We start from the raw sequence: 12,869 nt of genomic DNA, 5'->3' as shown, positions 1-12,869 counted from the left end.
GCGAGTAATGGAGCCAATCATGGATTGGGCCGCATACTCTGTTCCCAACCTCTCTTTCAACCACACCAAATTCCCTCAGAGACAGCAAAAGTGGTAGATCACTCAGTAGGCCTGTAAACTCATTATCAAAATGTAAACTACAGGCTACTATTGCACAGATTAGTAGTAGATGTACATTTAAAAGAAGAAGGAGAACAAGTAATAGTTTCACGAACTGTCTGTAGAATGTTGCCGTTAGTCAAGTTGGATGCTGGCACCATGGGGTTAGCAAGAAAAAATAAAATGCATATGTTCTGAGAGTGTTTAATTCAAAATAAAAGTGTGTTCAAAGTTCAAAATAAATTTATAATTAAAGTACATATATATCACCATATACGACCCTGAGATTTGTTTCCTTGTGGGGATACACAGTAATTCCGAGAAGCATAATGTTTTCATGAAAGACTGTACCCAGCAGGACAGACAAACCCAATTTAAAATAAAGAAAGACCAACACCCAATACACAGCGAGAGAGGGAAAAGAAAAGCAACACAAAACATGCAAACAATCAAAGAAAGAAACAGCATTCTGAACCAAATTGAGTCCACAGACGTTCATCCCAGAGCAGCCGCAGTAGGCCCAAGCCTTGGTCTCAAATTCATTATATAGTGGAGCAAGCCGCCACAAAGCTCTCAGACATGAAGCGTGTAGCAGTGGGAGCAGACTCTCAGCCTCAGTGCCGCGAAGAGAGGAGTGAACATCGTGGCAGAACGAGCGAAATTAGCTCAACCCTTCCTCTGGTCCCGGCTTCCTGCTTTTCCAGTCTACCTGGGCTGGTGTTTAAATCGTCCAAGTGGCATTTGTCACGCCCTGCTGAGCCCCAGCGCAGGTCCTAGACTTCAGTGCCCAGCCCAAAGCCATTCTCAACCTCTCCAAATCAGCTCAGCGATTGGAGCAATCCAACCTCGCACCCAGTTTAAGTGGGTAGGCACCAAAACTTCTCTGCCTCGACTCCTCTTCGAACCGCTTGCTCCAACTCCACTTCTGTCTCCAAAACCGCCTTGAACACGTTGCGCCCTGACTTTGAACACGCCCGCACAGCTCATCCCTCACGTCAACTTTGCCTGTGCTTGCCTCTTCATTGTTTGCGGTGGTTGTATACCGCAGTTTACCTCATAATAAGTGTGATTAATTATGTTTTTAGGCCTATTTCTTGCCCTCTGAACTACCAGTAAGCTGTCATACAATTTCAGTAGCGCGGTCTTAAGCCGGATATTTCCATATTGTGGGGAGGACTTTACCAATGAAGGGCTGGGCCATATCCACTTCTTTCTGTAGGATCTTCTGTTCAGGGGTATTGGTGTTTCCATACTAGGTTGTGATGTAGCCAGACAATATACTCTCCACCACACATCTGTACAAGTTTGTCAAAGTTTTAGATGTCATGCAAAATCTTCGCAAACTTCTAAGGAAGTGGAGGCGCTGCCGTATTTTCTTTGTAATTGCACTTGCGAGCTGAGCCCAGGACAGCTCCTCTGAAATTATAATACTGAGGCATTTGAAGTTACTAACCTTCTCCACCTCTAATCCCCTGCTGAGGACTGGCTCATGGACCACTGGTTTTCTTTTCTTGTAGTCAGTAATCAGCTCTTTGGTCTTGCTGACACCGATTGAGAGGTTGTTGTTGTGGTATCACTCAGCCCAGATTGTCAATCTCCCCCCTATATGCTGATTTGTCACCACCTTTGATTCGGCCAGTGACAGTGTTGTCATCAGCATACTTAAGGTTGGCATTGGAATTGTGCTTAGCCTCACAGGCATGAGTTTAAAGTGAATAGAGGAGGTGGCTAAGCACATAGTTTGTGGTGCATCTGTGCCTAGAGGAGATGTTGATGCAAGTCCAAACTGGTGTTTGCAAAAGAGGAAATCAAAGATCCTATTGAACAAAGGCCAAGGTCTTGAAGGTTATTGATTAGTTTTTCTGGGGTGATGGTATTGAATGCCGAATTGTAATTGATAAAGAGCATCTTGATGCGTGCATCTTTTTTGTCCAGGTGTTCCAGGGTTGAGTGAAGAGCCAATAAAATAGTATCTACATGTGGACCTGTTGTGCTGGTACACAAATTGGAGTGCATCTATTTTGCTTCTCAGGCAGGAGTTGGTATATTTCATCACCAGCTTCTCCAAGTACTTCATCACAGTGGATGTAAGTGCCACTGGATGATAGTCATTGAAGCAAGTTACCACATTATTCTTAGGCACCGATATAATTGAAGCCTGCTTGAAGCAGATGGGTACCGCAGACTGCCCAAAGCAAGAGATTAAAGATATCGTTGAATGCTCCAGCCAGTTGATCAGCGCAGATCTTTAGTACTTGGCCATGTACCGCATCCGGGCTGGATGATTTCCTCCTGAACGATGCTCTCATGTTGGCCTCGGTGTCTGAAATCACAGGATCATCAAGGGCTATGGGAGTTTGTGAAGTTTCCTCCTTGTTTTGATGGTCAAAGCTAGCATAGAAGGCATTGAGCCCACCTGGGAGCAAAGCCTTGTCATCACCTATGTTGCTTAGTTTCACTTTGTAAGAGGTCATAACATTCAAGCCCTGCCACAGCTTTCGAGCATTCTTCAGTGATTCAAGTTTGGTCTCAAATTGCCACTTTGCAAGCGAGAATGGTTTACTGGAGATCATACCCGGACCTCTTGTGACTTTTTGAGTCAGCAAACCTGAAGTCCTCTGCTCTGGTCTTCAGTAGATTGAGATCTCATGGTTCATCCAGACCTTCTGGTTGGGGAAGAATTTGGATGATTTTGTGGGGATACACTCATCTACGACTGTTTGTATAAACTCCTTGACAATAGTGGTGTATTCATTCAGATCCTTTGAGTCCTTGATCATGGCCCAGTCCACCAACTCAAAGCAATCCCATAACCGCTCCTCTGCCTATATGCCAGTAGGAAAAGGACAGACAAGTGATCTGACTTCTCAAAATGTGGTCTAGGCATGGAACATGTATCATACAAAAAAATCTAAAAAGAATGCATGTGTGAAGGTGTACAGGTATTACTTAATATATCTGCAAAACAGGTTGAATAGCTTCCCAAAAAGCTTTCAAAGAGATTTAAGATGATCCTATTTGCATCAACAACTAACACTGTTCGAGAATTGTGCTGGGGCAGCCCACAAGTCTCACGACACTTCTGATGACAAAGTAGCATGCTGACAACTCACTAACCGTAACCCTAACTTGTTATTGTCATGGTATCAAGATGTTGCCCTGGCAAAGTTTCATGTTCAAGTTTAATTGTCACTCAACCATACAGGAAACCCCATGAATACAGCCAACAGAAACAGCGCAGCCAAGGTGCAAAACACAGTACCAACAGTCACACACACAACAATGCACATATAAGGTAGCAAACACATATCAGTAAAATGGAGTCAAATAAAAAAATATAGTCCAAGTTCCTGAGTCCGTAAATGTTGCAGCAGTCTGCATTCGAATACAATACAGCTTATCCCTGCCAAGTGAAAATGGGGTGGGGAGTGGGGGATGCAGCACTGACACCAGCTTGGACGCCACGAAGGCCACACTGCCTTTAGTGGAGAGCACTGACTCTGACACCTCTCTCCCGGGTGGCTGTATACAGGCGACCCTGCAGCTTGAGGCCCAGTCCACGTACAAGTGACCCTGCAGCTTGAGGCCCAGTCCACGTGATGATTGAGGCCAAGCAGCACCCCTGCCATCTACCACAGCCATCAGCTAATAAAGCAGTGAATCAGACTTGCAGCATTCCACATCCAACAGGGTTTGATGATCACAAGTAAAGCAACCAAGATGATCACTCGCTGTTAGCCTGCCCACCGCCTTTGCACACTGACTCCATCACGCCTCTCTGACGCAAGTAGCGGCATGATCTGCACTAAGTCCAGCTCCTTCAGTTTCTCCGGCAATGAGCAACTCACTGCTGGGGTAGACCTGCAGTTCTTTAAGTTCTTTGTGTCCAGCAGGGTCTTGCAATCATAAAAAATACATTTAAAAATAGAGAACACCATTGGTTGACCCTATAGAAGCCTTTGCGATCAAATGCGCTGCCATCTTACTGGAATCCAGTAAGATGGGGCACAAGTGCAATTTGTTTAGTATCATTAACCTTCTGATAGTATTTGGAGTTAGAGAAATTCAAATCTGTCCCCGTGAATGATAATTCTACATTTCTGTCTCATTACTGGGACATGGAATAGAGAGCAAACTGGCCTGGAGTTTACCCAGTCAATTCCATTTGATCCTATTAACTAGTGATTTGACATCCCTGGATGAATAATTAGCGGGGAAGTTTACTAATGGTGCAGGTTAGTATTTTGTAAAATTGTGGAAAATTTTTCCTGGAATTTTTGTGTATGTCTAGGCACTACAATACTCTAGGTCTCCTGCTATTAACCTTTATTAAAATGGTGAATTGGACATACCCTACGATGGAAAAAGGAAAACTGCCTCCTAATTTGAGTTCTTAGCAGCTGCTTTTAGAACTATTTAAGCATGCTGATCACTTCCTGTACATGAAATTCCTGTGCAAGGAATGCTTAATAATGTAAAGAACCAAAACGAATTTAGATGAATATAATACTTCGTTTCTGCTCTGAAGGAAGTGGGTAATCTGACAAGCAACATACGTGCAATTGCTTTATTCAGTTACGGCTCAATTCCCCTTGTTAGAATCATATTATATGCTCTGTTTCAGAATTGTTCATTTTGGCTAATTTAACTGTAGTGCCTCAGACATGTCAATATACTAAACTTTCCTTCTTGTTCCCTTTGTTTTTATTGGTACATTTATTTTTGTCACAATAAAACCAGCAGGTTGTCGATTGAATCAGAAGCATCTTCGGATGAACAAGTGTAAGGATAGTTTAATGATTGGAATGAATCAACTCCAGTGTCCTGTGTTCAGTTGCATGGCTGTACAGATCTATTTATTGCTTGATATATTCTTTGTTGTGTTGTGTTGATGCATTGTGCTTTGTGGATTTATTAGTTTAAGTCCCTTGGATGATACTGAAACATAATACCCTATTCCAATTTATTTTCAATTCAGGTAGAGCCTTTTTTTCTAGCTTAATGTTGAAAAGCATTGTCAAAAATATATGCTCTGCAAAACAACTCATAATACTTCTGCAACACACATAAAAAATGCTAGTGAACGCAACAGGCCAGGCACAGGTACAGTCTACCTCTTCCTATAGATGCTGCCTGGCCTGCTGGGTTCACCAGCATTTTTTGTGTGTTGCTTTGTATTTCCAGCATCTGCAGATTTCCTCGTGTTTGCGGTCATAATAGTTCTGGCCCATTATAGCAATATTTTTACCATTTTTATGTGAATTCCTCAATCAATAAAAATCTGCATTTTGTTTGTGAATTGCTATCAATGTGGTGCAACATTCAGTTTAACTAATTTGATAAATAATAATAAAGTCACCCTAACTTTAAGTATTACACTATAAAAAAAGTTTTGAGATTACCTGTCTTTTGCTATATTGCCATGCCTATAACTTGAAATCAGCAACATTAACAATTGATTGAGCTTTTTACTTCTCCTGATGAGGCAGGTGGATTTAACATTTAAAAAATATGCCTTCACAATCAATTGCCATATTTAACCTCGGCTAGTGCAGTAATTATTGAAGTTACTATGTCTTTGCCCCAAAAGTCTAATTTTGGAGAAGGTGTATGTATTTCTATTCTAGTACTTCCTTACTGCAAGTTTGCCATAACTTGTTTCTGTGTTTGTTTTTACCTAGAGCTGAAACAACAGTTGATAAACATCCGGAGTAACCAGCTGAACATGGAATCACAAACACCACATACGTATATTTTTCTTTCTAACTAACAACAGCAACTCCTTCATCACATCCTGATTTACCTTTTTACATATTGCTTATTCATATTTATGAAGTGTTATCCGTGAGACATAAGTTGAGACTAAGAGTTGTGCCTGTGAATAAAATGTCATAAAGAATATTGTGATAAGTGGCAATAATATGCATCTACTTAAATGTTTATTTCAAAGTAATTGTATATTTAAAAAGAACACCTTAGCATTGCCATATTAAAAAGAAACTTACGATGCCAAACTAAAGAGTAGTGCCTCTTTTCATCTGACTGCCCCACTCCACCAGCCTGCCTAACAACTCCCACATCACTGGCTTTCCCAGTGAGCATCATTTGCCATTTCATCCTTTTGCATGAGATCACAGGCTAGAGGATGCCTGTGTTATAGTTAGAGATATTTCACTCTTGAAGGGTATAATTGAAGAGCTGTTTATTTTAGAACTATAAAACATTTACATGAAATCTTTGAAAGCCAATATAGACATTTGCTTGACAATCTCCTGAAATTAGACCATATAAGATGCATTTTAGGAATTTTGTCATGCTATCTTGTATATATCTTTAGAATTGTTTGTGTAATAGTTAATGGGGGTGATTTATTTTCATCTGATTACTTTGAAGCATATTGGAAACTTATTCCTATCAAAATACTTTACAGCATAGTTATTTGCAAAACATTAAAAAAAATAAGTTTCATGGCCACTTTCAGCTACCTACTTTATCTGAGAGATTGGAGTCATCGGTATCTCAGCATTATCATACTATATCCTATTCACTTGTGTCTTCTGGCCCTTGTTATTCTGTATCTCTACAAAGACAACTGGTGAACTGGAATTTAATCAAAGGGACAGTTAGAAAGGCAACTCGTGATTACACAACCTTAAAACTAGCAAATCCATGAAATTATATTCATTTGAACTAGCAATTTTTCAAATCACGGGCAATCTTCATTTTGGATTAAGTACATTCTTCTGAATGTACTGTAATTAAAATAGCTAATCCTAAACATAACTCATTCAATGCATGACAATTTGATGATTTTGTTCCGACTAATTTAATGTAGTCCAAAAAACAAAAAGTATTTTCTTTTTGATTTTTTTTTGTTGCCAGCTTACTGTTCAAATTCATCACCTTGCTTTCATTGCTTGGTCAGATCCTGTTACTCTAGCTTAATGCACTGTTGAAGAATGCTCTCCACTTGGACAACTGCGGTTAAAGCAAGAGTCATATGCTTATTCCAGCAAACTAGGCTTGGCAGTAAGTGTTCACGGTATCGGTGATGCTCACATCTTGGAGTGTAAGCATCCTTTTTCTGACCTGTTATCCTTGAGATTTCTGCAAATAAAAATCAAACTGTTATTTCAAAGAATGTTTCTAGTTAGTTGAGGACACAAAATACAGTATATTTGAGATTGCCAAACCTAACACATTTAATTTTTGTGGTAATGTTGAGATATCCAAATTGAATACCATTTCTTTACTGGCGATTTTCAGCTTCACCAATCCCTACAAATACAGTAGTTTTGGGCATTTATCATTGCTAGTTTATAATCTTTTTGTCCCAATGTATTGCTAGATCTATTGGCCTGCTTTTAATCAAGTTTACTAAGGGAAAAAAATTAATTGCACAATAACCAATAGCAAAGCTAATAATGGTATAATTAACTAATCACTGTTAGGTAGGCACAAATTTAGGAATTCTTCAATGGTTGAGTTTATTGCTTGTGGGAAAGCTTTCAACGGGAATGTGAAATAATTAATACAGTAGGGTTAGGTGTAGTTGATTTAAAGAGCAAAATGTGCTACTTTTTCATCATAATTGTACCTTCTATAAAATAGGTTACAACTGATAGCATGCTTTGTAAACCAGGACAGCATTTACTGTCATACACACTTGGTGAGTGGTATTTGGAAAGGTTCTTTCATGTCAAATATGGTATTTTTTACAGCTTTTGCTTTATTTATTCCATAAGTGAAAGTGATACCTGTATAATGACATTAAACAATTAAAATACGATCTCTCTCAGTAAATTAGAACCATTTCTTCCCTTGAGAGAAGTAGGTTGCAGTTAATATTGTTACCAATGTAGAGCAAAATCATGTCCTGAAAATATTAGAGACTACAGAGCAGATTACTTTTTTTTAAATCTGTTACTCGGATGTCACCTCTGAAAACTCATACAATGGCATTTTACTAATCATTTTGTATGACCCACCATTGTCTTTCCATTTCCACGACAGTATGATTCAGGTGGACAATTCACCTGCACATTGATTCATTTGATTTAAGATTTTCTTAGCAAATTAAACACTCTCCCTTAAGATTTATGTGATTCTCTTCTACCAGTCAAAATATTCTAAAAGTTCTTGTGTTAGAGAGCCATTGTACTCTAGGAAGGATTACAATTAAATATGTGTTTGATTTAATTGTTTTCAATTTGAAATATTTTAATTTAATCAACTTCCATGACTATTTCATTTGCCAATTGTATGGCTAGAGCCTCTCTTCTCAAATGCATTTACTGTATTTCAAAACCTGCCCTCACTATTGTATCTACAGACCTCCAGGATTGTTTTTTTAAATCAGATCTCTGAGATATTCTTGTAATTAAACTTCATGGGCAAGCTTCCTGCACCTTTCCCTTTACAAGCAATCTGTTTGATTGGTAAAAATCTACAAAACAATTCTTGGTTACTTACAGAATTTGCTTCTAATGGAATCCAATATATGTTTTGAAAAGTAAAATGGAGTTCCGGTTTTCTCTAGCTAAATTCTTACATGTTTAAGACCATTAGATTATTGCAAAACATAGCAGAATTTTTAAAATTCTATCATAATAGTAATATTCAATCTGACCTTAGATTTTGTTATAAAATCCGCTGAAGTTTGCAACAACAGTCAACTTGGATATTACCTATAATGTGTCCCATTGTATTTTATTTATGTTTCAAATTGTCTAAGTGAGTTACACTGTCATTCTGTACAAATGACTTGGCAATTTTAATCAATAAACTTTATCTATCGTGTTTGCAAAAATGACGAAGCTGTTTCAGAATGGAAAATAATTCCTCTATGACAAGTGACTTAACATTCTCATTCTTTTTGTGCCATGTTTGTGGCACAGAATTCAGAATGGTGCAGGTTAGTAATGATCAATATAAGCATGATTCTTTCTTAAGCTAGATATCTTTGTTATGTGACATAGAGATGTCTCAATCTAAAAATGCTGTTTTTCCATTGTTGGAAACATGTCGAACTTTAAAGATGCCCATCAGATAAGAGAATATGTCCAAACTTGGCGGTGGCTACAGTTTCATTGGACGAAATAACAACACGTTATTTGTAGCTATATTTCCTACATTGTCCTACAGCCACTGTCAACCAAGGACGTCTGTTATAGTTGTACTTAAGCAGTCGTACTTTGAAAAATCAATGGCAAGGTGATCCTTTATGTAAAGAAATTGTGAAACTACATGTCCTTAAAAAGAATGATAATTTGCACTATTAAATGTTGTGCTCGCCTATGTGTGACACTGTTTTCTTTCTGTGACTTTACATAATAGGCAATTAAAGAAATGTGCATGCTTTAAGGTAAGGGGTGGGAAGTTCAAAGGAGATATTAGAGGAAGGTTTCTCAGAGAGTGGTTGGTGCGTGGAATGCACTGCCTGAGTCAGTGGTGAAGGCAGATACACTAGTGAAGTTTAAGAGACTACTAGACAGGTATATGGAGGAATTTAAGGTGGGGGCTTATATGGGAGGCAGGGTTTGAGGGTCGGCACAACATTGTGGGCCGAAGGGCCTGTACTGTGCTGTACTATTCTATGTTCTATGCAAAGGAATGCACATAACATAACTCCAGTGGGGGTGGTATGAGAGCCATTATTAATTTCAATAAATGTCAATGACTTGGGTTTATCTTTGTGGTTGATTTGAAGTTACAAAATGTAGGAAGCAGTTTTGATAGCTGTGGCACACAGAGAAAGAGTAGATGAAATGTAATACAAAGATGAAGTTATGTAGTTCAGATTCATATTCAGGTTTATTTGCCACATGTACACCAACACAAATTATACAATGTTTACATTAATAATGAATACACCTAAGAACGTGCTGGAGGGCAGTCTGTATGTGTCAACACACATTCTGGCATCAACATAGCATAACTACAGTGCTTCGAAGAAAAAAACACATAAGGGAAAGTGACATACGTTAATTTTTGATGGGCTGCAGGAAGAAATACCTTACAGTCAGCATGCACAGCTTCTCCGAGGACAAGTTGATAAAGCTATTTAAGAAGCAGATGTGATTAAAATATTTATTAGAGATACAGGTTGCTGAGTTTTACTATGCAACAGATCTTTAAGTGGTTTGTATGCTGATATGATTATAGTTTGTTATCTGATGCACTGGTGCACAAATTTGTACAGTAATTTGCACTATGAGACTTCTGGTGCTCTATTGAAGACCATTTCAAAATTACGTCCAAGGGCCTTCAAAAGTGAAATATTGAGGGTGCAGAATTTGTATCTCCTGTTAGAATAAAAGGCAAGGCTAGCAGGTTTAGAGAATCTTGTTTTTGAGGGCTGTTAAAGTGCTGGTTAATAAGAAGGAGGTGCATGTCAGACTGAGGCAGCAATGAACAAATGAGTAAGTTAAGTATAAGAAATGTAAGAGAACACTTAGATCACTTTGTAGGGAAATCAGGAGGGCTAAAAGAAGGCAGGAAGTAGCTCTGGCAAGGATGTCTACAGATATATTAAAAACAAAAGGATAACAAGGGACAAAATTGGTCCACTTGAAGATCAGTGTGGTCATTTATGCATGGAGCTGAAAAAGATGAGAGAGATCTTAAATGGATTCTTGGCACTTGTATTTATTTGGAAGGTGGAAATAGAGTCTGTAGAACTATGGCAAAATGGTAGTGAGGTGGTGAACTATATACGGATTATGGGAGAGAAGGTATTGCTGTCCTGAGGCAAGTTAGAGTGGATAAGTATCCAGGCCTGACAAGGTGTCCCCTCACATCTTGTGGGAGACCAATCCCGAAATTACAGGGCTCCTGGTGGAGGTATTTAAAATATCCTTAGCCATGGGTGAAGTGCCGGAACTGTGGAGGATCACTAATGTTGTTTGACTGTTCAAAGGCTCTAAGATTAAGTTCAAGTTTATTGACATCTGACTGTACATGTACAACCAAATGAAGCAACATTCCTCCAGACCATGGTGCACCCACAAAACATATAACACACAGTGCATAAACCAAAAAATTACCATAAATAAGATAATGAAATATAATTCACAATGTATGCAGCACAGGTAAACAGAAAATGGTACAGTATAAAGTAAGTAGCACACTGACCTTGTGACCAGACCTCGGTGGTGGCAGGGTATTGGTTAGTCTCACAGCCTGAAGGAAGAAGCTGTTACACAGTCTGGCAGTCCTAGTTCTGGTGCTCCTCTATCTTCTTTCTGATGGCAGTGGATCAAAGAGATTGTGGGATAGGTGGTGGGAATCCTCACCAGTGCTTTGGGCTATTGGCCTGCAATGCTCCCAGTAAATGTCACAAACAGGGGAGAGGGACAACCCAGTGATCCTCTCGACTCTTTTAATTATCCTTTGTAGGGTCTTGCATTCTGATGCCTTGTGGCCTCTGTACCACACAATAATGCAACCAGAGAGGACACTCTCAATTGTGCCCCTGTAGAAAGTTGTTACAGTAGGGGAGGGGAGCCCTGCACACCTCAGTCTCGTCAGAAAGTGTAGACGCTGCTGTGCCTTCTTGGCTAGTGAGGAAGTTTTGTGGGTCGAGGTTAGATCATCTGTTATGTGCACACCAAGAAATTTTATGCTCTTCACTCATTCCATAGCAGAGTCATTGATATGCAATGGAGAGCAGTCAATCTGTGCCTTCCTGAAGTCCACAATAATTCCTGTTGTCTTGTCCACATTGAGACTCAGGTTATTGTTCTTGCACCTCCTCTCTGTGTGCTAACTCATCATTGTTGCTGATGAAGCCAACCCCTGTAGTATTATCAGCAAATTCGATGATGCATTTTGAACTGAATCTGGCCATGCAGTCGTGAGTCAGTGGCATGAACAGCTGCAGGCTGAGTACACAGACCTGGAAGGTACCACTGTTTAGCGTGATGGAGCTGGAGACATTGCTGCCAACTCAGACTGATTGGGGTCTTTTCATCAAGGAGTCCAAGATCCTGTTACAGAGGGGGTTGCTGAGTCCCAATGAGGAAGTTTACCAACCAGCTTCTAAGGGTTGATGATGTTAATTGTCAAGATGGAGTTGATGAACAGCATCCTGGCATATGAGGCATAATTTTCTAGTTGGGACAGGTCAGAGTGTAGGGCTGAGGTTTTAGCAGCATGAATGCACTGGTTTGAACAGTGGGTGAACTAGAAAGGGTCCAATGTAGCTGGAAGAATGCATTTTATATGACCTATTACCAGCTGCACAAAGCACTTCATGCTTATTGAAGTCAATGCCACTGGGTTGTAATCGTTTAGGCCAGTTATCATTGCTCTCTTGAACACCAGAATGATGGTGGCTGCCTTGAAGCCTGCAGGGACAGTGGACTGTTTCAAAGAAATAGTAAAGATATCCTTTAAGACCTCTGTCAGCTGATCTGCCTGGTCCCTCAGCCCTAGTTTAGGTACGTTGTCTGGTACCGCTGCTTTGCTTGAGTCTACCTGACTAGGATCCTCCTCCTCTCAGCTGCAGCCAGGGAGGGTGCTTGTTCCAGGGGCAGAGGGGACTTTCCTCCATGTCACATCATTTAAAGTTGAAAAATTATAGGCTGGTGAGCTTAATGTCGCTAGTGAGTCAATTATTGTAAGATATTTTAAGAGGTTGGACATAGAAGTATTTGGATAAATGGGGCCTAATTAAGTATAGTCAACATAGCTTTGTGGATGGTGGGTCGCATCTAACCAATTTTTTAGAGTTTCACAAGGAAGTTACCAGCAAAGTTGACGTGGAAAGG

General features: G+C 39.7%; 1 protein-coding gene across 7 annotated transcripts in view; it reads left to right on the top strand.

Moving 5' to 3' along the window:
• Positions 1–9,390, top strand: part of LOC134357338 (protein prune homolog 2-like) — a 338,972-nt gene extending 329,582 nt beyond the window's left edge. For 3 of the 7 annotated variants that reach the window (XM_063068777.1, XM_063068775.1, XM_063068776.1), the window contains exons 11-12: positions 4,813–4,881; positions 5,781–9,390. In XM_063068777.1, the coding sequence (XP_062924847.1) occupies positions 4,813–4,881; positions 5,781–5,814 (103 nt within the window). In that variant the 3' untranslated portion in view covers positions 5,815–9,390. The remainder of the gene's footprint in view (positions 1–4,812; positions 4,882–5,780) is intronic. The other 4 variants (XM_063068772.1, XM_063068771.1, XM_063068774.1 and 1 more) reach the window with 2 other exon arrangements.
• The last annotated feature ends 3,479 nt before the right edge of the window (positions 9,391–12,869 follow it).

The sequence above is a fragment of the Mobula hypostoma genome, chromosome 16 (genome assembly GCF_963921235.1).
Source record: "Mobula hypostoma chromosome 16, sMobHyp1.1, whole genome shotgun sequence".
NCBI lineage: Eukaryota > Metazoa > Chordata > Chondrichthyes > Myliobatiformes > Myliobatidae > Mobula > Mobula hypostoma.
The sequence above is the reverse complement of the archived record's forward strand: the minus strand, read 5'-3'. Positions and strand labels throughout refer to the sequence as shown.